The sequence below is a fragment of the Dichotomopilus funicola genome, assembly GCF_033296635.1.
Source record: "Dichotomopilus funicola strain CBS 141.50 unplaced genomic scaffold C8A04scaffold_105, whole genome shotgun sequence".
NCBI classification, from domain to species: Eukaryota; Fungi; Ascomycota; class Sordariomycetes; order Sordariales; family Chaetomiaceae; genus Dichotomopilus; species Dichotomopilus funicola.
The window spans coordinates 47,724-69,900 of NW_026944126.1; the positions used below are offsets into that span (position 1 = coordinate 47,724).

Here is a 22,177-nt window from a genome sequence, read left to right on the forward strand (position 1 = left end):
AAACAGAGAAAAGTTGGGATGGTTTTGGGCCATACAAATACCAAAGATTGCAACGGCGGTCTTGAAAATTAAGACGAATGCAAACCGCTAACTATCACACAAACAAAACAATCCCATGCTAACGTCTCAAAATAGGCTTCCAGTGCTTGAGATACACTAAAAGTTATCGTGGTCGGAAGAGATAGGAAGAAATGACATGAGGAAGAGAAGACTTCATGAAACGGTGAGCCAATGAGCGTCACCTGTGTTGTTTGATTTGGCAAGTGGGGCATCTCGTGCATGCGCCACCACTGTCCCCTGGAACTCCAAGCATGAGATTCTCGGTGTCATAACGTCACTGGCATGATATCTTCCCAGAAAGAGTTCGTGAGAGAGGCATGGACGTACCTACCTAATTGCCTTGTCAGGGATGGAACGTCATCAAAAGGATGGGACCCACAAACAACGTGGAAGGCGTGGTAGAGAAATTACTTGGTTTGGGATGAGCTTGACTTCTGCATCCCGTATGACACGCCTTGGGGCGCGCTCTTTCAACACCCTTTGACTGTTGGAAAGTTAAGGCTATAGAGAATATTGACTACAATAATTTCCCACGCCCGCCTCGATCCGAATTTCTTCTTCTACCAAACAACCGTCAAGCTTGAAAAGGTAAGTCAGTCACCCACCCGTCTCGCACAGTTACTCGACTAATTAAGTAATTAATTAATGTGCTGTAGCCGACACGATGGATTGAAACAACACTTCCAACGAAGACCTGCCGGCCCCCGAACGAGATTCACACACAATTAATCGGGATCATCCGGCGTCTACGTCAAGCGACACCATGGCTCGCGAAAATAGGCCTGGTGGTACATCATCCGACCCGCAAGCTAAAAAGCATGGGTACGAGGGCTTCGATCAGGAAACGGAAACCGGATTTATTTCTACCAACATCGACGATTTTGAGTGGTCTCAGCCTCACTCCGGGTCCACCGGGGAACCAATGAAGCTGCACGAGATATCTAGTGAAGAGCTGTTTCGAGAGCCCCCGGCCGCAGTGGAAGCGCAATCGGGGAGAGTCAACTGGGTGGCTCGGGATCTCGACTGCGGGGAGTCCATTACATACAACATAAAAGGTGTGGCTGACCGCCGCGCTCTTGAGGCGCTGGGCGCTACGATTCTTGTGTTGTGCAAGCGGCACGACACGCCGGTCTTCAACATCAAGCTTGGTCTCGAGTCGGCTGGCGTCGTCAATGACAACCGACTGCGAAGTGAAGGGGCACGATCCCAACTCGCGGCAGCTGACAGCCAGACAACCGCTGCGGCCCAGGCACACCCTACTTCGGTACCGGTATCTGGTGTATCGGCGCCAACCCCTGCTGCATCAGCATACCTCATTAACCTTACTACCGCCGAACTTGCTGCTTTAGTACCCCCTAATATTAGCGCTAGCGACCTAGAGGTTCCCGGCGTCCCGTCTTTGAGATGCGCCAACTGTCATTGGCCTGGGCACGCCTTTCTGCGTCCCCTTATACCTTCTCTCAGTCATGGTAGCGTAACCGGTTGCCCGGAGTGCAATCTCAGGAACCACAACCTGGACGATTGCCCGGTGTTACTGCAGCTACCCAGTACAAGTGCTTTCGGAATACCAGCCCCCCATGTTCTAGATGTGGTGTACTCCGAACGGTGCAACATGCCGCAAATCTATTCCGATAGACATCTCTTTTTCGATGAGGTGCATGCCATCAACGAGCAGCACAAAATAGACGCCGCGGAGCTCAACAAACCACGCAACTGGCCGTGGACAAATGCATTTGCGAAGGAGGTTGCAAAGGCAAAGCCTGGAGACCCTATTTTGCAGGGCAAGCTGCAGCCTTGGGAATTTGATCCGGCTAAACATACATACCATGATCTGCCGGTAGACCCGACTTTGCGGAACATATCTATCAACGACATCCTCGCGATGCGTCGTCTGGGGTTGCTCGACACCGAGCGGCCCGAGCCTGGTGCGGGACGGATCCGTGAACCGGACCATGGGCCTTAGTGCAAACTTAGGCAAGGAGACAGGCGGGGCGGCGACAACTCGAGAAGGATTCTGCCAGCTCAACTCCGACTCTGAGCCGCATGATGCAGCTACATCTGCTAAAACACGCTGCTTTCCAGCCACCCCCGAAGGTCTCGTTGTACTCTTTTGCAGAGGGGAACCAAGACGTGACGATACGGCCGCGACCACCTCCGAGGTTGCTAACAGTGCGGGTGCATTTACGGTTGTGTTTGGGCATGTTTATTTCGGTCGTAACCAGCGTTGGCGAGTAGTCAGGAAGTATCGCCCCGGTGCTGGTGTGAATGAGGACTTATGAGGTTGGAGAGGCTCGTTTATACCCCGGATTCGAGGTTGTCCTGGCCGTCTTGTATCGTTGTTAGTGTAGGTAATCAGGTATCGAAAGCAATTGATGGCCGTTCTGGAACTGTTTCCCATGTGGAGGTTTCTGTCCAAACTAATTAATTCTAACTACACCCAAATCCAACGTCTAGTCGTTGGATCGTATGACTGAAAGGGATTGCGAGGTTCCTGAGATGTAGTGGCCCATGGAGGCATGGCCCCGCTCAACTTGGGGGCCGAAACGACGGAAACTTGTAATTAGATTTCGATCAAGTCCCTGATCGGTTTGTTGAGCCCGCTCATCCTCAAGCTATTTTGGCTGCTAATATGGGGCATCCTCAAGCTGAGAGTTGGAGAGCGTTTTTTATAGAAAAAGAAAGAAAGGAAAGTGGGTTTTCTTTTTTTTTAAAAAAAAAGGGGGGGAAGGGGGGGGACGAAGTTCCTCTGGGGGGTGTTCATCATTTATCCATCGATTCACCTCGACTTCGAAGAGATTGAGCACTTCGACTTCAGAGAGGCTGAGCACCTCAACTTCGAAGAGGTCGACGACTTGACGCGTCACCAACACGACACAAGCGAGTGATTAACCCCGACTCCATGTCCGAAGGATCCAGCTTCCCCACTCGGGCACATGGTCTTAGCAGACGATATCCCCGCATTTCATGCCATTCTGGGCTCGCCGCTCTCCCCCGACTGGCCGGCCGATTTCTCATATTAAGCCAGGAACAACTTTAAACTTAAATCCCTTCAGACCCTTCTCGAGTCACATCCTTAATTCTCCGAAACTAAGTAGTTACATTTTCCCTTCTTCAACACAAACACAAGAAATACAACCACCGCCCAAAATGTCCACCAACCCAGAACCCACCATCGACACGGCCTTCCCCGCGGCCATCGCCGCCGGCCAAATCAACGGCGCCGTCCTCCTCGCAACCAACACCGACGACACCTTCAACTACACCGCCGCCCTCGGCCAACGCACCCTCCTCTCCGGCGAAAAACGTCCCCAACAGCTCGATGACATCCTCTACCTCGCGTCCGCCACCAAACTTCTCGCCACCATCGCCGCGCTGCAAGCCGTCGAGGACGGGTTGCTGACGCTTGATGATGAAATACCCTCCACTATCGCCCCCGAGCTAAGCGCGTCAAACTTGACCGTGTTGAACAAAGACGCGACGGAGACCGTGCCGGCCGAGCGGGGAATCACCCTAGCCATGCTGCTCACCCACACCTCCGGGATCAGTTACGATTTCCTCGTCCCGCGCCTGTCCAAGTGGCGACAGGAAAACGAGCCCCCTTTGGCAGAGGACGCGCGCCGACCCGTCGAGGAGGCGTTTCGGTACCCGTTGGGGTTCCAGCCGGGGACTGGATGGATGTATGGGCCGGGATTGGACTGGGCGGGGAGGATTGTGGAAAGGGTTCGCGGGGAGACGTTGGGGGAGGCGGTGCGGAAGCGGATTACGGGCCCGTTGGGGATTGCGGAGGAGGAGGTGCAGTTTTATCCGGTCAAGGGGGAGAAGGTGAGGGAGAGGATGGTGGATTTGAATGAGCATGATCCGGAGGGCTTGGGACAGGCGGTTACGGGGAGTCCGGGGTCGCCGAACAAGAGGAGTCAGGGGGATTTTGGGGGGCATGGGGGGTTTATGAGTGGGGAGGGGTATATTAAGCTCTTGCGGGCGTTGTTGAAGAATGATGGGACCCTGCTTCGGCCGGAGACGGTTGAGTCTATGTTTCAGAACCAGATCCGGCCCGAGGCTGAGGTGAATTTCCAGGCTACGTTGAACGGGCCGGCCGGGGGGTTCTTTCGGTTGGGGGTGGATGCTGGGAAGAAGCTGGGTCATGGGTATGGTGGGCTGCTCACGTTGGAGGATTTGGATAACTGGTATGGCCAGCACACGCTGACTTGGGGTGGAGGGTTGACGTTGACATGGTTTGCGGATCGTAAGACTGGCTTGGCTGGGTTTTGTGCTGTCCAGGCCTCGCTGCCGTTGCCGATTGACGTGCCGGCAGCCACGGAGCTGAAGCAGGTCTTCCGGCGGGATGTGTTCCGCAAGTATGCCGCGTCAAAGCTGTAGTCTCTCTCTCTCCCTCTCATAGGTCCGTTTTGTGGCTAGTTTGGGAGTTCCTGTTGAACGAAGATTCCAAATGTCTCCCCTGCCGGGTGTGCCTTAACGCCTACCAATGTCACGTTTGTAATGGCCATGTTGATCCGCAGGATCAATATCTCCGGATGCAAGCGTTCGGATTGCGTTGGTGCCACCCACTATCCACTCCAAGGGTGCCATGGTTCCCCAATTTTGCATCATTCCTACGAACGGTGTCTGACAAATCAGACTGGTGGTTTCGGAGCAACGACGCGGGGCTAATGGCACAACACGATGATTTATAATTGCACGAGTATGTCATGAGCGACTTTCAAGAAGCTTAAATACACAGTCTTCCATCTTCTAGTTTACAGATTTAAGAATTGACTATTCAGCGTCAGTATCGCGACCCAATCTCAAGCACACTTCCCCATATCAAACCCTAACCCTCACACCCCTTTACACCCCCACGTGACACCCATCATGGCCACCCCCCGCACCCGCGTCGCCCTCGTCGGCCTTTCCTCCTCAGCCAAAACAGCCTGGGCCTCCCGCGCCCATCTTCCCTATCTCCTCTCCGACCGCGGCCGCGACCGCTTCGAGATCGTCGCCCTCCTCAACTCCTCTGTCGCCGCCGCTGACGCCGCCATCGCCGCGTATGACCTTCCCCGCGACAAGGTCCGCGCCTATGGTGACCCGGCCAAGCTCGCGGCTGATAAAGAGGTCGACTTGGTGGTGAATACCACCCGCGTTGACAAGCACTATGAGACAGTGATAGATAGCGTGAAGGCGGGTAAGGATGCATTTGTGGAATGGCCGCTGGCGCAGGATGCGAAGCATGCGTGGGAGTTGGCGGACGCGGCCAAGGTTGGTGGGGGCAGGTCGGTTGTCGGCTTGCAGGGCGTGACGGTGCCGTTGGCGAAGCGACTGAGGGGTTTGTTGGAGGAGGGCAAGATTGGCAAGGTGTTGAGCGTGGATGTTAAGGGGTATGGTGGCTTGGGTGACCGGGCGAAGGTGCCTGACGGACTGTCGTACTTTACCGAGCGGGCCGTCGGTGGCAATATTTATACCATTGGCTTTTCGCATTGTGAGTGGCCTTTGGTGGACGGAATGGATCGGAAAACATCCTTGCTGACTTCAAGCTAGTGCTCAGCGTGATCGAGGCGTCCATCGGCGACCTGGCCTCCTTCCGCGGCGACTACCACCTCCAGCGCCCCGAGGTCGAGATCGCCGACGGCGAGGGTAAAGTCGTCGGCAAGGCCACCAGCAACGTCCCCGACCTGATCCTCGGCCTCGGTCGATGGGGCGAGTCCTCCATCACCCAGGCCAACGCCCCGCTGCACTACCGTTTCCGCCGCGGCCCGCCGTTCCCCGGTGATTCGGCCCTCGTTTGGACGATTCAGGGCGAAAAGGGCGAGATTCGCATCGTTTCGCCTCAGTCGACCTTTGTGCACATTGGTGACCCTAACGCGCCCCAGGTCATTGAGGTCCACAGCTTTGACACCAACGAGGTGGAAAAGGTTGAGTGGGACTGGCCGGAGTGGCAGAAGGAGCTGCCGTACCCGGCTCGCGCAATCGGTGCTGTTTATGAGTCGTATGCGGCTACAAAGGCCTCCGGGGCTGAGCCGAACCATTTGACGTTTGCGGACGCTGCAAGGCGCCACGAGTACCTGGATAATGCCTTGGCCGAGTGGAAGGACTGAGAAGTTCGCCGTCGGGGTAAAGTTTGTCACCGGCAAACTGCAGGTGTTTTCCCCCGGGGGTGATGTTGGGTTTTGCTCATAACTTACTTTTCTACAAAAATGAAAAAAAGATTAAAACGAATAAATGAAAAAATGAAAGAAAACAAAAAAGCATAATTAGAAAGAAAGAAAGAAGACCAAAAAAAAAAAACTCTAAAAAAAGCCAAAACAACAAAAAGGTGAATCAATCAAAATATGTTGAGATTTGATCGAATGCCACTGTATTGGACTGAGGGTAACTATCTGTTTTGGTTTGCCGTTTTTTTTTGGCCACAGCGAGCCAGGACAAGCTATCGGAGAATCAGCTGCGATCAAAGAAACTGGTATGCTTGCGGGATGGTGTTTCAAAAATGTTTCCGGAAGATCTTTGTATGTATGACAAAAGACAATCGTCAATTGCCACAGCAATTGCTGCCCCTTTCTACTTGTGACCGTATGCTAGCTTCAGGAGAGCTGGTGAACTGGTCCTGCAATTCTGGGTATCTAATGTTACGACACGATCGAGTTTCTATGCCCGCTCTTCGAATCCTTGGATCGTGATCCAAAAAAGCTTCGCCCCCTGCTCTGCTTCTTATTTGCCGCGGGTTCCTGCCCTCGCAGCGTCTGCAAGTCGATATACGACTGAGGGAACACGCCCGTCTTTCCCTTGTTGTTAGTCCCGGACCAACACCAGTAGTCCGCATAGAGGCCTAGACTAGTTAGCATACGTCAAGTCAAATTGAGGAGCCCGTTCCAAATATGGACACTCACACTGCACATTCGTGATAACCTCGCCCTTGCCAAAGGACAGCCACGGCGCACCCCCGGCACCAGGCGGCTCCCACTTCCACCTTGTCGTCACACTCATCCCGCTGTCCCCACCTGACGGGATCTCTGTCTCCTGTGGCGGCCGCAACTGGATGGATTTGGCTGGGAACGCACCGAAGACCCCGTCGTGCCGGCCTAGGCAATATTTGCCGCCCCACTTCTCTGGGAATATGACACCGACGATCCGTGCGCCCTCCATAAACTCCAACATATCGGCGTCGTACTTTGGTGGCTTGTCCAGTTTCCCGCGCCCAGGCCGTCGGTAATGATCCTTTACCGCAATTGCGGTCGCTAGTCGTGCGACATTTTCCGGCATAGGTACAGGCGTGGCCGATTCGGGGAGGTGAAGGTCAAAGTCCAGAGGGGCAGAAGGCGGCAGTCGTCCGTAACATACCGAAACGCCCGATACATCGGGGAGCGGTTGTGGGTGGCGGGCGAGGTGACGGAGGAGGTCATCTGCGCTGCGGAAGACGGTGGCATCACCTTCGCGGATGGAGCTGCCGGCTTGTACACACCAGAGGCAAGCATAATGCGTTTCTGTGCTGTTCCCTTGCCGAAGGTGGGACTTGAATAGCAGGCGTAGCCGGTAGCGGGCGCCAGATTCGGACTTCCGGACGGCATCGGCTAGAAAGGTGTGAGGGTCGTCTCAAATAATAAATCCAAAAAGGGACACGTACGGCTATCGCTCTTATCAAGCTCAACCTCATCGAGATCGTGGCCATACCCACACTCGGAGCACGCCCCAACGTTGGTCATTTCATACTGGAACGGGACTGTAATCCCGTCTGACGCCCGAATCATATCCCCGCCAGCCGCCGCACCACCACCACCGTAGTCATAATCGGTGAGTTGGATGCTGTCCCAATGCCCGTCTTTTCGGAACTTGCTGGCGCCTTTGCAGAGGCCCTTGAGTTTGTAATACGTGCTGTCACCGCGGATGCCACAGTCAGGCACACGAGGGCTTGCCGGTCGTGATTTGCGGCGGTCGCTATTGTAGGCCGTTTCCCTCATGAGGTCGTCTAAGCCGATAAGGCCCGACTCGGTTCCGGTTTGGGAGAATGGCCGAGAAGCTTTCGGATCATCGTGTGTCCCGGCATAGTCCTGCTCGCTCGCATCTTCGGTAATGACTAAGGAGTCTAAACTGCCGAGCATTGCGGATGAGGATGTGCTGTTGTTCGACATCACGGATGTCCTAGTGTGCGTTGTACTGGGGCTTGGCACGGAGTCAAACGACTTCGACTGGATGGATGTATCAATAGTCAACGCATGTGGCTGTGACTCGATCGGATTCATCCCAGGTGATGCTGGTGGCGTAAATGCATCTCGAGAAGGGTCGTGAAGGTATGTTGAGTGCTGTGACTGACCCGTGGCAGACTGCCTCGGACTAGATCGAGCTGCCATGTCTTCAGTCATGTCCGCCTTTGTGACTGACCCTGCTGAGCGCCGTACCGTTCGCGGCATCGGCTCGCCGGTCCCGTCGTGCGATGTTACTCGCGACATTGTCCGGGAGCGTGTAGACCGAACCGACGCTGGACGAGAGCCCGACCGGGTAGGTAAAGGTGGCAATGGCGGGAAGCCTCCTGCTGGAATCGGCGGGGGAACGGCCTCAAACTTGAGTCGCCTTGCCGTTTCGACAATGTCGAGGGCGAGGGCCTTCGTGGCCGCTTGGAGTGCCGCATACTTAGCCTGGTCGAACTCATCCGGGTAGGTATAATCTTCAAAGTCCCACAACAAATCCTCAAGATCCAGACGTCTCTTCTCGATGGAGGCTAAGTAGTGTGAGCAATGAGGGAAGGCTCGGAGGATAAAATATTCCCTCTTACCTTGCTGTATCATTGTCTCACGAAACACATCGCCGTACCTGCTGAGCTGGTCGCGCCAGACCAACTGCACTTTGTTCAGTGCTCGTTCACCTTCCCGAACGAGTGCCTGTGCGGCTCGCGACATGGGATCGGCGTGGTCGGCGGACCCGGGGCTCTGGGAAACCGCATGGGGTGCCACGCGGGTGGCCGCAACGTTGCCCACCGTCACGACATCTCTCAACGGCCGTATCAGCAGGTCTTCCGCGTTGGGGGCCATAGCGGAGGCGGGTAAGATGAGTCTCCAGGGGGGTTAACGGAACAAATCTTCAAGCAGACCGCCGGCCCGGGTGTGTTGAGACAAATATTCGGCGGGGAACTTAAAGGCACGGACAGAAACGTGGTGAGAGGGGTGTCTGGGGTAATAGCTGATGTTGACAGCTGAGGACGACGCAATCAAGTCTCACACAAGCGGGTCCGGCCGATAAACACTGGAGTCGAGGATCCTTTGGATGCCGTGTCGCGCTGCGTTGAATCAATTAAGTTTCCCATTTTTCCCCGCCATTGCGCGAGGCCAGGCAGAATCGGCCACACCAAGACCCGGCACATTGGGACCGTAAATGCCACATGCAACTCCGACGACGTGACTGCATCTTCACACAGTCGCATGCAGCGGACCCGAACTCTGGAGGTCTTTGGACCCTGCTCTTGCCTGCTCCTCCGCGCTGCGGATATGCATGGCATTCAATGGTTGCAACAGCGCGACCCGCCGTTCCCCCCAAGTTCCCCCCAAAAAGGGACGTCTTTTGTGAGAGCAGCAGGGAAGGTGGGGGTCTCGGTGGATGAATCAGGGCGAATCGTCCGCAAAATGAGAATTTTTGTTTGAGAGTGTGGCGAGCATGGGAAGGAATGAACGAGCGTCGTGCTCAGTTCTGCCTTCCTTATTCGTCACCAGGCCGTTGGGCCCAAAGCTCGGCGCACGTGCCATGTACGAACTGAGTATGAGTACTGTGCGTATCGCGTGTCTTTTTAGAACCCATCCCGAAGCTTCGCTTGGGAATCAATATTGCGGCTGGCACTTTCCAGTTCAATGCAACTCGACCCGGGTTGATCCAAGGAGTTAGAAGCGAAGGGTGTCCCTGGGGAGCATGGAGATAATGGAGCGCGCCCCGGTACGAACTACGAAGTACTCCGTCGCCAGCCGTGGTTGAACTTGGAGATCAAAGATAAACCCGCACTGTGCCCCAATTAGGCCATTTCCATCTCGACACATTTTCTTCGCATCGCCAACAGCTCTCACCCTCGCCTGCTCATCACCGTAACATGGGATGCTCAAAGCTTATTGAACGGCGAGGCTTGCACATCACCACATCCCGCGCGCCAACCAGCTCGCCTCTTTGAGCCCTCGGTTGCCGTTCCCACATCTTGTGGCTCGATGCGGGCCGTTAGGGTGTCTCGACGGTTACACAATGGGATGCAGTGCCAAGACCACGTGCATGATTCTCTGGCTCTCAGTGCACTACACAGTCGCTGAATGGCGGGGACATCTTGAACACAAAGGCACACCAAACTGGGTCCTCCACGCGAGCTGAAACCCAGACAGCGTGACCGAGCCTGTCGTTCAATGGGCTTGAGACTTGCAGCTTATGCAGGCGAGGAAACCCGCGGGCGATTTTATGAAGCTGGAGCCACCAGTGTGCCTTGATATCAAGCGGGCCAGGTAAGACACTCCACAATAGAGTTATATTCAGCGTTAGTATAACCGCGCAGTTGAGAGGGATTGGCTGCGCGGAATCCAGGACGGCTCGCCAATGGCCACGATTCTTATCGACGACGGCCAACCTGGAGTCGAGACCTACGTATTGTGCATAATAGTCGCCCGTCTGAGCGACTGAATGAGGTCGAATCAAAGGTCGTTATCACCGGAAAGGGTCGGGCCCGGCCGGGGGCAACAGACCATGTCCGACGATCAAAGCAGCGGTTCCCATGCGACCCCCACGAGCTACAAGGCTGGCCGGCTGCCGGAGTGCGTGCCATAGATGGTTGTCGCCCCCGGGCCCCTGCAGGGAAGACCCGCTAACGAGCCGTAGGTTCCTGAGTCTCTGACCGAGCCTCCTAAACGTCGAAGGACCCCTGCCTCCAGGGTGGCCACAGTTCGAGGCCGATGCCACACGTGCAAGACATCCCCAAAGAGGGTGTTCTGTATATTGTATGGGACACCCCACCTCATTCCAGGCACCTGGAATCGTCGTCTGGATCACCAGTTGTCCCTTGCTCTCGTCTCAGAGCCGTCACCATGCGGTTCTTGTCGGAATTGGGCGAGAGCCTCCGGGCCTTCACGCCACAGGAATGCCGCAACATCGCCATTTACATCGCTGGTATCATGGTATACAAATTTGGACTGGAAGCGTTCAACGGCTCGATCATTGCGCTCGCGAGCAACCGATATGACTACGAATCGATTCGAGACGGAACACCAAGCCGGACGTTTGAGCGAGTCGGGCTCCTGACGGGTCTCAACCAGGCGTTCCAGTGCATTGGGTCCATCTTGATCGGGCCACTGGTATGGATGGCCAGTTGCAAACCCATTCCCAAGCGTCCTTCTAACACAGTACGATAGGTCAAACGCTACCCGACCAAGAACGTCCTTTCTTGCGCTATCTTGATATTCGGGATCTTTTCGGCGCTGTTGCTCATCATTGACGCGGCAACCGGTGGAACATTCATGCCAGTAGCTTGTAAGCTTGCCCTCTGGTTATCAAATCCGGGAACCGTGCTCACCAGGACCGCAGACCGGACGAATCACCCCGACCATGAGTGGCCATATTATGGAACGTATGTATCTCCTGCACGACCTATCCACGATGTGCGTTAACACAATTCAGGTACAACACCGACGTCATGATTCCTGTGTACTGTGTGTGTGGCATCGTCTACGGCATGGTCGAGCTGATCCGCCGTGTCATTCCACGTGATATCGTAGGAGGGCATATCAACAAACTAAAGAAGATGGACTCTCTCGTGCGTTGTACTGGCGGTTTTCTTCGAAGGCGGGGTGCTGATGTCTCCAGGTCCACATATTTTATGAAACGTCAGGCACCGCTGGCGCCTTTACGACTGGTCTCGCGATTATCCCCCAGCTCGGGAACAACATGGCGTTCATCATCACGCCCATTTGCTTCGCCATCGCCGCCATCATCTGGTTTTTCATCAGCGAACTCGACTTCCACCGCGAGAAGCCCCGACCCCTCCGTACACGCGACAAGGCATCCTACTGGAAAGCCGCCTTCAACGGCCTCTATCTCTTTGGCGAATCCGTCTACGTCGGCGGCAGAATCCTCTTCAGTTCCCGCAAATTCATCTGGCTCGTGCCTGGTTACTCGATCGCCCTCTACGGCCACCGCTACCTCGAAAACAATATCGCCCCGCAAGTCGCACGCCGGTACATGGGCAACTCCGCTTGGGCCCAAATAATGGTTGGCGGGTCCAACCTCGGCGAACTCCTCGGTGCCTTTTCCGTCCTCCTTTTCACCGACGCCGTGCAGACACCAATGCCCTGGCTCCGCCTTGACGCACTGATGCTCCTCGTTGTGTGGTATATCCCCTTCTGGCACCCACCATCAGACCAGGTCAGCCAAGCCTGGATCGCCGCGGCCACCCTTTTGCCGATGTCTTACGGCTGGGCGTCTGGCGACGTCTCGCTCGCAGCGTACATCCAGGCCTCACTAGCACGAATCGAATCGCAAAACAAGAACGTGTCTGCCCTCGGCGCGGTCATGGCTTTTCTCTACTCGTTCTACATCGTCACCTATGCCGTGGCTGGCACACTGCTCGGACGGTACCTCGACGACGTGTACAACCGGACCGGTGGTGTACATGGGGACGGTGAGGTGCGGACAGGGCTGGTGTACACGGCAGGCGTGCAATTCTCCGTCATTGCGGTGCTGGTGTTTGCCTCGACATTCGTGCCGAAGGGCTCGTTTGCGTTGAATCCCAAGATCATCTCGGATGAGGTCCTGGATGAGGACGACGAGCATATTGAGATTGAGGAGCAGCGGCCGCGGCCAGATGATGGCCCACGACTGGAGAGTGGGCTGAAGAAGAATACAAGGAGTTATTGCAGCAGCGAGGATGGCTCAGAGCCTAGGGTGGAGAAGAAGATTAGTGAGATTTTGTGAGCGTTAGTTACTGTTGGCGGGGTTTGTTTTTCTTTGTTGGTTTGCACCAGGAATAATGTGGTTGATTTAGGAGATACCCAGCATTGCATGGCGTTTGGGTTACGTTCGCTAGAGTACCTAGAAAATAATGCTAAGATCCATTTCTAATTATTTCAAGCAAGTGTTTTCTGCTGAGCGAAACCCAACATCGTCCCTGGGGGGGAAACACCTGCAGTTTGCCAGTGATACTTGAAACACCATCCCGCAAGCACAACCAGTTTGCTTGATCGTAGCTGATTGTCCAATAGCTTGTCCTGGTCAAACCACATCACCAAAGCTGCAGCTCAACGCAACAATCCAGTAACAGTTTCCTCTTCATCACATACCAGAGCGAGGAAGAAACCCGAACACGGTTTCGAAATACCTCATCTCGCGAGCCATTAATTTCCTGTCGACCATAGCCACATCACAACACCAAAAGGGCATCTTGCATCGCAAGAAAAGTCCCAAAACAACTAAACTGAAACCCGCCGATAGTCAACTGCCGGTGCCCAACCTCGACCGACGACCCGACCGATCAGAAACCGTTTTCGGCATACCGAACCGTTCTCAATGGTTCCCTTACGCAGCCAGTTGCAGGCTTCCATGCGTTTTACCACGTGGGGAGCAAGGAGGAGGGCCGGAACATTCCATTGGGGTGAACTGGATGTGACGACTAGTGTGGGTGTGGTGGGGGATGGAACTTCTTTAGGACTTGTTTGGCGATTGTCTCTTTGTATTCGGTCGTCGCGTTAGTTACGATGTGGGAGGGAAAATTATCGAAGATGACGCGGCGTTCATTATCACAAAGCGTTGGGAAAATTGTGTTTTCACGCGAGATCGGTGGTTTATTCATCCTTTGCTATCCGCCGGACCGACGCTATCGAACGATTCCGTGCTTTCCTCCGTGGCCCATCATCGCCCGTTCCTAACCCGAATCCCCCATGATATTCCTGCAAAGAATCCCCAATTCTCGACCGATTTCCCTTGTAGTCTCGCGTGTGTCCTTGTCCTTGTTGCTGCTTACGGGGCGGGAACGACCTTGCCAGTGCCGTACCCAATGTTGAACACGGTGTCCGGCAGGCGCCCGTTGGTGCTGCCCAGAGCGTGCGGGCACTTGGGCTGGTTGCTGAAGTTCAGGTCCAGGGAGCACTGCTCGTCGTAGCCCCAGTGGCAGACCGGGTCCTGGATGTTGAACAGGCGGTAGTTGCGCGCCACCCAGCTGTTAGCCTGGCCCAGGCAGCTGGAGAGGAAATTCATGCTGTTCGAAGCCGACAGCGGGAGGCCACCGGCCTTGAGGTGCTGCAGGCAATTGTCGGCAGGCACGTTGGAGATGTCCATGTTGACGGCACCGCCGGTGATAGGGTTCTCGGTGGCGGACTTGCCGGAAACGAGGAAATTGTAGGCGTCGTACGAGATGTCGTGGGCGCTGCCGGACTGGTCGATACGGAGAAGGTCGACGCTGCGGCCGGCGTGGGAGACGCGCACGCAGATGTTTTTGCAATCAACGGACATGGGCCAGTAGGCCACACGATTGGTGTTGATCTTGCCGCCGAGAACGCCGACGGAGGAGGAGTACTTGTCGTGAGAAGTGATGCCCAGCGACTCACCGGCGGCCAAGGTAGCCAAGCCGGCGGCAACAACGGCCTTGAAGGAAACCATCTTGACTGTTGGGTGTGTGACGGTATTGGTAAATGGTAGAGGGTGAATGGTAGATGTGGTCAAGTGTTAAACACTGAGGATGCTTGTGTAATCCTTTGGTTGCGTGGAGGTTTTGTGGGTTAGTGTGGAAAAGAAGAAGAAGTGTGGTTTGTGGGCAATGAGAGAGCCTTTTTATAGAAATTAGGGTAGGGAAGTTTATCAGGGTTCAACGCATTGAACAGTTCATCTGTTCGTTCTTGCCGCCCGATGACTTCCACTCCGGAAATCTCTGCGGAAAACTCAGCGCACATCAGCCAGAAAATAATTCGGAAAGTCTCCGTGGCAAACACAACGCGTGCCAGTTAGAAGAGCAAAGAGCGCCTGCCTTCCCCAACAACGCATAGCACGGCCGTGAGAGCTATTATAACCTCGAGCAATGGGCTGAATCTATTGTTAGTGGGTCAGGTTCCGTGGTCCGCCATTGTGTCAAGCGGGAAGCCTCCTTGTTCAGTGTTGACAAGCACCGGATTGTTTGTTTTCACTGTTTCCCGTTCAACATGTCGGGGCCGCTGAGCATTTAGTTGGCTGTATTTATGTCTTTTGGTGTCCCGGGAAAAGAGGTTTCAGGCTTCCCTTACAAGAGAACTTGAACCAAACACCGCTATAGCGGTTAGTTGAGGACAACACCCCTCAAGCTGCGGGCTTTCTATAACTGAACTTAACAAATAACCTTCGTGCATGTATCGTTTGAAAATATCCAAACTGATGAAGGAATGTTTGTGTCAGGTATGTCGTTTGCTTGGATCAAATACCCTGATGTGAATTTCATTGCTTGTAAAGGGAATATATGATCCGAAAGGCCAAAATTAGGTACTCATAGGCTACCTGTGGATTAGGCCACTTCCTTCGGACGTAGGGGGTCGAGGAGCGTTACACTTTCTCAAAGCGACCACAGTCCTTGTAGCTTGGGATTCTATAGAGATCCTCCCTACTGCTTGAATCGCCGCCTCCGTTTCAAGATTTACAGGGTATGGCGAGTGAGGAGGCGGGAGCTGCTGCAACAGTGGTACCAGACTATATGAGTTCGTATAAACCTTATCTGCGGCAGAATCGGGGCTTTAGGAGGGGTAGAGTGGGGAGGTGGAATGTTAGGAGCCACGAGCCGCTGCAGAGCGCAGGACTAGTCTGTATAGATTCATGTGAACCCCGTCTGAAGGAACAAAAGGACGTCAAGACGGGTAGAGTTAGGCAGCAAAGAGGAGGTAGCAGACTTTTATCTTCTCGGTATAACGTATCTCTCGGGGATCAATTCTGGACAGGCCCGGAACGATTGAAGGTGATTAAAGGTCAGCAGATTCGGTGAAGCCAAAAGGTTCACAACAAAGTTCAGCAATTATCTCTTGCAGCTCTCCCCAGACCCCCTGGAACCCTCTTCCAATTAGTTTTAGCTTGCTTACAATGATTGCTATAGGTGAACCCAGCACCACCCGTGTGCGCAGCCAGTGCAAATGCCGAGGCGACTCAGCAAGAGCTAGATGTCAAGAATTTTCTGACCATGAACTGTTACGGCCTGTACGACGTCATGGGCCGCAAGTACAGGGCCATCTTTCTCCGAAACATCCTGGCATTGATGACGGAGCTTCCCAACCCAATAGGGCCTCGAGTGTCTAAGCTATTGGCGTAAAGGTTAGGTTGATTTTGCCTGCTGTTCTTCTCTTTTCTCCTCTCTCTCCTCTCCTCCCTTTCCTTTCTCCGTTCTTTTTCTCTTTTCTTTCTCTTTTTTCTTGTTGTTGTTCTTGTTTTTGTTCTTTTTTTTGTCAGGTTGTTATAGTTTAGGCGGGGGGAATCCTCCATGTACAAGTATAGAATCCTTTTTTTTGATCCTTGCTCCGCAGCATCCTTAATCTGCAGGCCGAGTACCCCGTGCACAGGATCTCTCCATCAGAAACGGATGATTGTGTTGTTAGCATTTTGGGGACATACAAGTCGGCCAGAATTACATCTTACAGTGAATTTGCAGCAGTGCCTCGCACGAAAGAGGTGGTAGTGGTGGTGGTCGAAGAGAGCGGCGGCGGCGTCGGCTTCGAGGGGAGGGCGTCGAGGGGAAGCCGTTCGACTACAAGCCCCCACTAAAGAAACCCAAGCGCTCGGTTCTCGAGCCGCTGGACAATTTGACTGCCAATAAAGCAAGTGCTGGCGGTCCGTGGTGGAGATATATGTCTATTTTCGTGACGAGATAGCCTCCACGGAGTATTGTCTCATATCAGCGATGAGGAAAGAGCGGAGGTGTTCTGTCGGGCGGTGGAGCAGACGGGGGGAAAGTTCTTTACATAGAAAATAGATTTAGCGAGGAGAAGCAATAGGAGACGCTGACAGCTCCGCGTCGTCACCCGGACGAACAAAGGAAAGTTTCTCGGGAGACCAGAGAATACTACGTCTACATATCAATCCTCTCATCCTTGAGCTCCTTCTCGGTCCAGTCCCACAACCTCTTAGCCAGAGCATCATCGTTCGTATGCGGCTTGCCCAAGCCAGCCCTACCGATAGGCTCATAGTACGTCCCCGACACGACTTCCTTGGACGTCGAAGCCCACAGCTGGTTGAGGGTTCCGGTCGGAACATCGACACCGATGAAAGCCGTGGCGACTTTCCACGCGATGCGCATAATCCAGCTGCTGTCGCTCATGGTGTTGGCCAGGTTGGTAGTGACCAGGCCGGGCTGGATGGAAGAGCTGGTGAGCTGGGGATAGTGCTGGGTTAGCTCTTTGGCGTAAAGGGCGTTAGCGAGCTTGCTCTGTCCGTAGCGGGTGATGGTGCTCAGCCTCTCGGCCCGGTTCTTTAGCGTGTCGAATAAGATGCCCTCAGCGGGTGCGTACCGGTGGGCGGACGAGGCCAGGACGGTGACGCGGACGTCTGATTTGGGTTCTGCAGCTGTTGTCAGGAGAGTAGGAAGGAGAAGCTTGGTGAGAAGGGCGTGTCCCATGTGGTTGGTGCCGAACTGGATCTCGTAGCCGTCGTCGGTTGTTCCTGCTGGGACCGACATGATGCCTGCGTTCAGGAGGAGAATGTCTAGACGATCAGACTGTTGCGTGAAGGTTTTGGCCGACTCCCGGATCGAGACGAAGGATCCCAGATCCATGGGAAGGAACTTGATGGGCGGTGCATTGGGAACTTGTGCTTTGATGTCGTCGATGGCTCCGTGGGCCTTGGCCTTGCTGCGAGCCACGAGCCAGATCTCCTTGGGGCCGTGTTTGGAGAACTCCAGAATGGACTGCTTGCCAAGGCCACTGCTGCCGCCAGTGCCAAGAATAACCTTTCCCTCGAGGGACGGAATGTCCTTGTCCGGGTTGAACTGCAGGCTCTTGCTCCCTGAAGATGCCATTGTGACAGCCGAAAGGTATAGTAAGTAGCTGTTGCATGAGAAGCAGCACAATCGGCGTGTGGCTTCCCAGATCCTGGGACATCGTGGCTTGTTATGCACCGTACTTTATAGTTTATACCATTACAAACGCGCAGGGATTCCCCCCAGCTGGCCTTTATCGTCCCTTCGTCATCCTTTGTCTATAGGGATGTGGTGCGGACATTGTGGGGCCGCGCCACCAAGGAGGAGACCGCTGGGATCGGCGATTGTATGATTCGGGCACCGCGGCCGCATTCCCCGCACCGTCCCCTCACACCAGTCTCGGTCAGAGCGTCATCTAGATTCTGTCCACCTCTGAACCGAGATGAGAGACTTCTTCCTCGCGAAGTCCAGGAAGCTAGTGATACCCCCTGATCTATCTGCCTCCCTCTCTGCTCCTGTGATCTCTCCCCCAGTCACTGGCTATGCTCATGCCGCAACTTCCACGGCCTGACTGACCTGGCGTGCGGCTGCTCCCCGCCTTCCTTGCAACATCCGCTCCCACCATGGCCTCCCGCAGCGACCAGGTTTGCGGGGCCTGCAAAAAGCAGAAGCGGCGCTGCGATAAGGTTCTCCCCGAATGCAGCTTGTGCCGGCGAACGGGGCGCGTGTGCGAGTATGTCACTGCCGCCGATCCTCAGCCGACCGCTCGCGACTGGGGCTCCATGCAGGCACGTCTCACTGAGCTTGAGAACCGCTTGACCGGCTCGCCGGCACCGAGCCAGACCTTGACGTCCAGCAGCGCCGTATGCGCGCCCCTCGATAGCACCCGCAGCCCCGGGCCGGGCAGTGTGACCTCATCGTTCCCATCTGTCGACGCCACGCCTGCCTCCTCCATCGTCGAGGATCCGGGCCCGTATTCGGGAGTCCAGTTTCCCGCGTCCATGTTCCTTGATGTTGACTGCTACATCTGGTCCCACGCCCGGCTGCCTGCTCCCCGCGGCGCCATTCCTGCGGTGCGTTCCCTTGGTCGTCTACGCCCGCCTGTTCATCCGGATTCTAATCCGTCCAGGTCTGCAGCCCGTCCTGGCGCTTCTCAGCCAAGGAAACGTCGTCCTCGACGTGTCGCGCGACTACTTTGCCACAATCCACACCTGGTTACCGATGGTGTCCAAGAAGAGGATGGACATGGGGCTTTCGTTGCAGAATGCTGGCCCCGACCTCGCCATGCTGTTTCTCGGCATGAAACTTGCCACAGCGCCCGCGACCGACGTCTCCGACTGCACCTTGTACGCGACGGCCAAAAACTTCCTTGCCCGCCTCGAGAGCAACGGTGCCGTCTCGCTACTCTGTCTTCAGGCCATGATCTTGGTCGCTTTGTACGAGTACAGCCACGCGATTTATCCGGCTGCGTGGATGACCATCGGGGCGTGCGCACGGTACGCTGACGTCTTGGGCCTTGCCCCGGGCGATTATCCCATCTTGGGTCAACCTGTAAGTGTCCCCAACTGCTAGGTAAAACCTGTGAATTGAACTCCTGGAATAGACAACCTGGACAGATGCAGAAGAGAGGAGGAGGGTATGGTGGAGTATCTTTATCCTCGACAAGCTCGTATCAATGGGTAGCAGAAGGCGCTGCCTAGTGCCGGACCCGGAGCCCGAGGGCAGGTTGCCGGTCGACGACGAGGCATGGGTAATTACATAGTTACATGATACATACGTTAAGCGACAGGTCATTTGGCAGCAACTGACATGGGAACCAGGACTGCGGCGAAGTCAGCAAGGCCCTCGGCCACTCAACTTCCACGCCTTACCAGATGGAGCAATCTGGCTTTGCACGACTGTGCCAGGCCTCGATCTATCTCGGCCGCGCCATAAGTTACGCACGCGGGAACCCTGGGATGAGCACGTCCCACGCCGCAGAGATCATGTCCCTAACCCACGAGCTCACCAGCTTCGGCGCGACTGTGGACAATGAAAGCAGCGCTTGCGGTTTCGAGCACCGTTTCACCCTCCTTGGCCCTCGGTGCATTGCCCGCTCAGCGCTATTCGTCGCCCTTGATCGTCTTACCTGCCCGGAGAAGATGGGTGCAGAGCCTGGCTATGTCACCCAACAGGGCGCAAAGACACAGCACGAGCTCGAGCTGCAGAGGCAGTCGATGCAGGTCATCGAAACGGCGAGCGCGCAGTTACACACGTTAGGGATGGACGTGTTGGCCATGCTGCGGTCTGAAGGTGGTGTCGCGCAGAATCGGGCACATTCACTGGGCCTGGTGAGCCCCTTCATCATGGAGTCCCTCTACGCAGCGGCAGCGACGTTCCACTGGCTGCTTGGGGAGGGCGGGAAGGAGGGTTACGGCAAGGCTGCCGATGATCTGGACATGGTCCTCGACATGCTGAGCTCGAGGTGGCGGCTTTGTGGCGTGTACAGGGAATTATTGATGGTGTATAACGTCTCCGCAAGGGTCGAGGCAAGCATGGCGTAACGGTGGAATCGGCGAGGCGGGCGGGAGTCGAGCGAGTGTGTGGATTATGTAGTGCTGTGATTGTAGGCTAAGCGGTCGGGGAATCGTATATATTTGCGTGTGGCGATTAATTTGTGTCCTTTCCCGTGTTGGCCCGAGAGTCTGGTTGGTCACCGGAGCTTTCTCGCACGAATGCGGCCCCACGGCCGCACAGTTACGGAAGTGCGGCCGCATTCCCGCAGCGATCGGCCGCAGTGGGTCCCGGCAATCCCGCGCCGTTGCGGCTGCATTCCTTTGACAATTCTCATGGTAGTGGATCACAATCTGCAAAGTATTGACTGTTGGCAACGATGGCCTATAAAGCCGAGAACCATCCCAACAGCCTCACAATACCATGACTTGCAACGCTCACACATTCTCCCCTCCCGCATATCCGATCGGCTCTCGACCACGGCGTTCAAGTAACCCTTCTTATTTACCTTGGAAATATCAGGCCCCATTCGCCCAATATGAGCATCCGCCGAAGCACCATTATTCCCCACAAGCCGACTCTAACAGAGAAGAACCTTCCTGACCAAACAGGCAAGGTAAGGCAAACTTGCTCCACATGCTATTACGACTGGCTCAATGTACTGACCCACGTTACTAGGTCTTCCTGATCACTGGAGCATCGGGCGGTCTCGGGAAGGAGATTGCTTCGATTCTATATCAGAAAAATGCCAAGATCTATATGGCCGCCCGCTCCCGGTCCAAGACGAGCGAGGTCATCAAGGAGATCGAGGCAACCCATCCAACCTCGACTGGACACATGATCTTTTTGCCGTTGGTCCTGGACAACTTGACCACCATCAAGGCCTCAGCCGACGAATTCCTAGCACAGGAGCGCCGCCTCGACGTCCTCTACAACAACGCCGGCGTGATGGTGCCCCCCCAGGGGTCCAAAACCGTCCAAGGCTACGAGCTCCAGATCGGTGTGAACAACCTCGCCCCATCTCTCTTCACCCACTTCCTGCACCCCGTCCTTGCCGCCACGGCCCAGATCGCCCCCAAGAACTCGGTACGCGTGATCTGGGTGTCCTCCAGCGCCGCCGACAACGCCCCGGTACCTGCTATCGACTTCACGAACATGGACTACCACAACGAAGAAGGGATCTGGAGCAAATACTCGCGCAGCAAGGCCGGAAACGTCTTGCAAGCCGTCGAGTATGCCCGCAGGACGGCCGGCCAGGGCATCATCAGCATGGTTGGCCATACCACCGACTCTTCTCATTGATCAGCGTTCCAAACTGACACTTATCTATCCAGGCCCTCAACCCGGGAAACTTTGTGACCAACCTGCAGCAGAACATGTCCAAGATGCAGCTTGCAATGTTTGTAGGTCGACGTCTAGTTGCGTACGAGCGTCCAAGGATCATACGGACTAACGTGAGCTGCTCTCATCAGAAACTCATCTCGCACGCGTCCAAGAACGGCGCCTACACCCAGCTCTTTGCAAGTCATTCTCCCACCATCACAGAGAAGGATAACGGCGGTTGGGGTTCGTATTCCATGTCTCACCCCCCCGCCCTCCCCCCTCTCCCCTCTCAAAAGATGACATCCACCTTCGGTAGCTAACGACGCTGCTCGTCCTACAGTTTCGCCTTTCGGAAAGATTGAGCCGGCTCGTAAGGACCTCCTTGATCCTGTCCTTGGAAAGCAGTACTGGGAGTGGACTGAGGAGCAGATCAAGCAGTACAAGTGA

General features: G+C 55.2%; 8 protein-coding genes across 8 annotated transcripts; 5 read left to right on the forward strand and 3 right to left on the reverse strand.

The window, feature by feature from the left end:
• Positions 1-823: 823 nt before the first annotated feature.
• On the forward strand, positions 824-2,023 carry C8A04DRAFT_32953 (uncharacterized protein; the record flags this gene model as incomplete). Its single annotated transcript, XM_062782277.1, has 1 exon — positions 824-2,023. One exon carries the CDS (start codon positions 824-826, stop codon positions 2,021-2,023), a length of 1,200 nt encoding a protein of 399 aa, XP_062632937.1.
• Positions 2,024-3,207: 1,184 nt separating this feature from the next.
• C8A04DRAFT_15761 (acyltransferase LovD) lies at positions 3,208-4,437 on the forward strand (the record flags this gene model as incomplete). Its single annotated transcript, XM_062778608.1, has 1 exon — positions 3,208-4,437. The coding sequence occupies one exon, from the start codon at positions 3,208-3,210 to the stop codon at positions 4,435-4,437; it is 1,230 nt and encodes a 409-aa protein (XP_062632938.1).
• A 492-nt stretch (positions 4,438-4,929) lies between these two features.
• On the forward strand, positions 4,930-6,149 carry C8A04DRAFT_15743 (uncharacterized protein; the record flags this gene model as incomplete). Its single annotated transcript, XM_062778600.1, has 2 exons — positions 4,930-5,533; positions 5,593-6,149. 2 exons carry the CDS (start codon positions 4,930-4,932, stop codon positions 6,147-6,149), a joined length of 1,161 nt encoding a protein of 386 aa, XP_062632939.1.
• A 528-nt stretch (positions 6,150-6,677) lies between these two features.
• Positions 6,678-9,074, reverse strand: C8A04DRAFT_15742 (uncharacterized protein; the record flags this gene model as incomplete). Its single annotated transcript, XM_062778599.1, has 4 exons — positions 6,678-6,882; positions 6,935-7,619; positions 7,673-8,764; positions 8,819-9,074. The coding sequence occupies 4 exons, from the start codon at positions 9,072-9,074 to the stop codon at positions 6,678-6,680; spliced, it is 2,238 nt and encodes a 745-aa protein (XP_062632940.1).
• Positions 9,075-11,090: 2,016 nt separating this feature from the next.
• Positions 11,091-12,972, forward strand: C8A04DRAFT_40631 (major facilitator superfamily domain-containing protein; the record flags this gene model as incomplete). Its single annotated transcript, XM_062785013.1, has 4 exons — positions 11,091-11,357; positions 11,415-11,548; positions 11,680-11,815; positions 11,866-12,972. The coding sequence occupies 4 exons, from the start codon at positions 11,091-11,093 to the stop codon at positions 12,970-12,972; spliced, it is 1,644 nt and encodes a 547-aa protein (XP_062632941.1).
• A 1,041-nt stretch (positions 12,973-14,013) lies between these two features.
• Positions 14,014-14,652, reverse strand: C8A04DRAFT_15741 (uncharacterized protein; the record flags this gene model as incomplete). Its single annotated transcript, XM_062778598.1, has 1 exon — positions 14,014-14,652. The coding sequence occupies one exon, from the start codon at positions 14,650-14,652 to the stop codon at positions 14,014-14,016; it is 639 nt and encodes a 212-aa protein (XP_062632942.1).
• Positions 14,653-17,068: 2,416 nt separating this feature from the next.
• C8A04DRAFT_15738 (uncharacterized protein) lies at positions 17,069-18,013 on the reverse strand (the record flags this gene model as incomplete). Its single annotated transcript, XM_062778596.1, has 1 exon — positions 17,069-18,013. The coding sequence occupies one exon, from the start codon at positions 18,011-18,013 to the stop codon at positions 17,069-17,071; it is 945 nt and encodes a 314-aa protein (XP_062632943.1).
• Positions 18,014-18,537: 524 nt separating this feature from the next.
• Positions 18,538-22,177, forward strand: C8A04DRAFT_40635 (uncharacterized protein; the record flags this gene model as incomplete). The annotated part of the gene is made up of 9 exons (XM_062785014.1): positions 18,538-18,987; positions 19,052-19,465; positions 19,518-19,664; positions 19,735-20,436; positions 20,616-20,767; positions 20,930-21,023; positions 21,086-21,679; positions 21,827-21,830; positions 22,047-22,177. 9 exons carry the CDS (start codon positions 18,538-18,540, stop codon positions 22,175-22,177), a joined length of 2,688 nt encoding a protein of 895 aa, XP_062632944.1.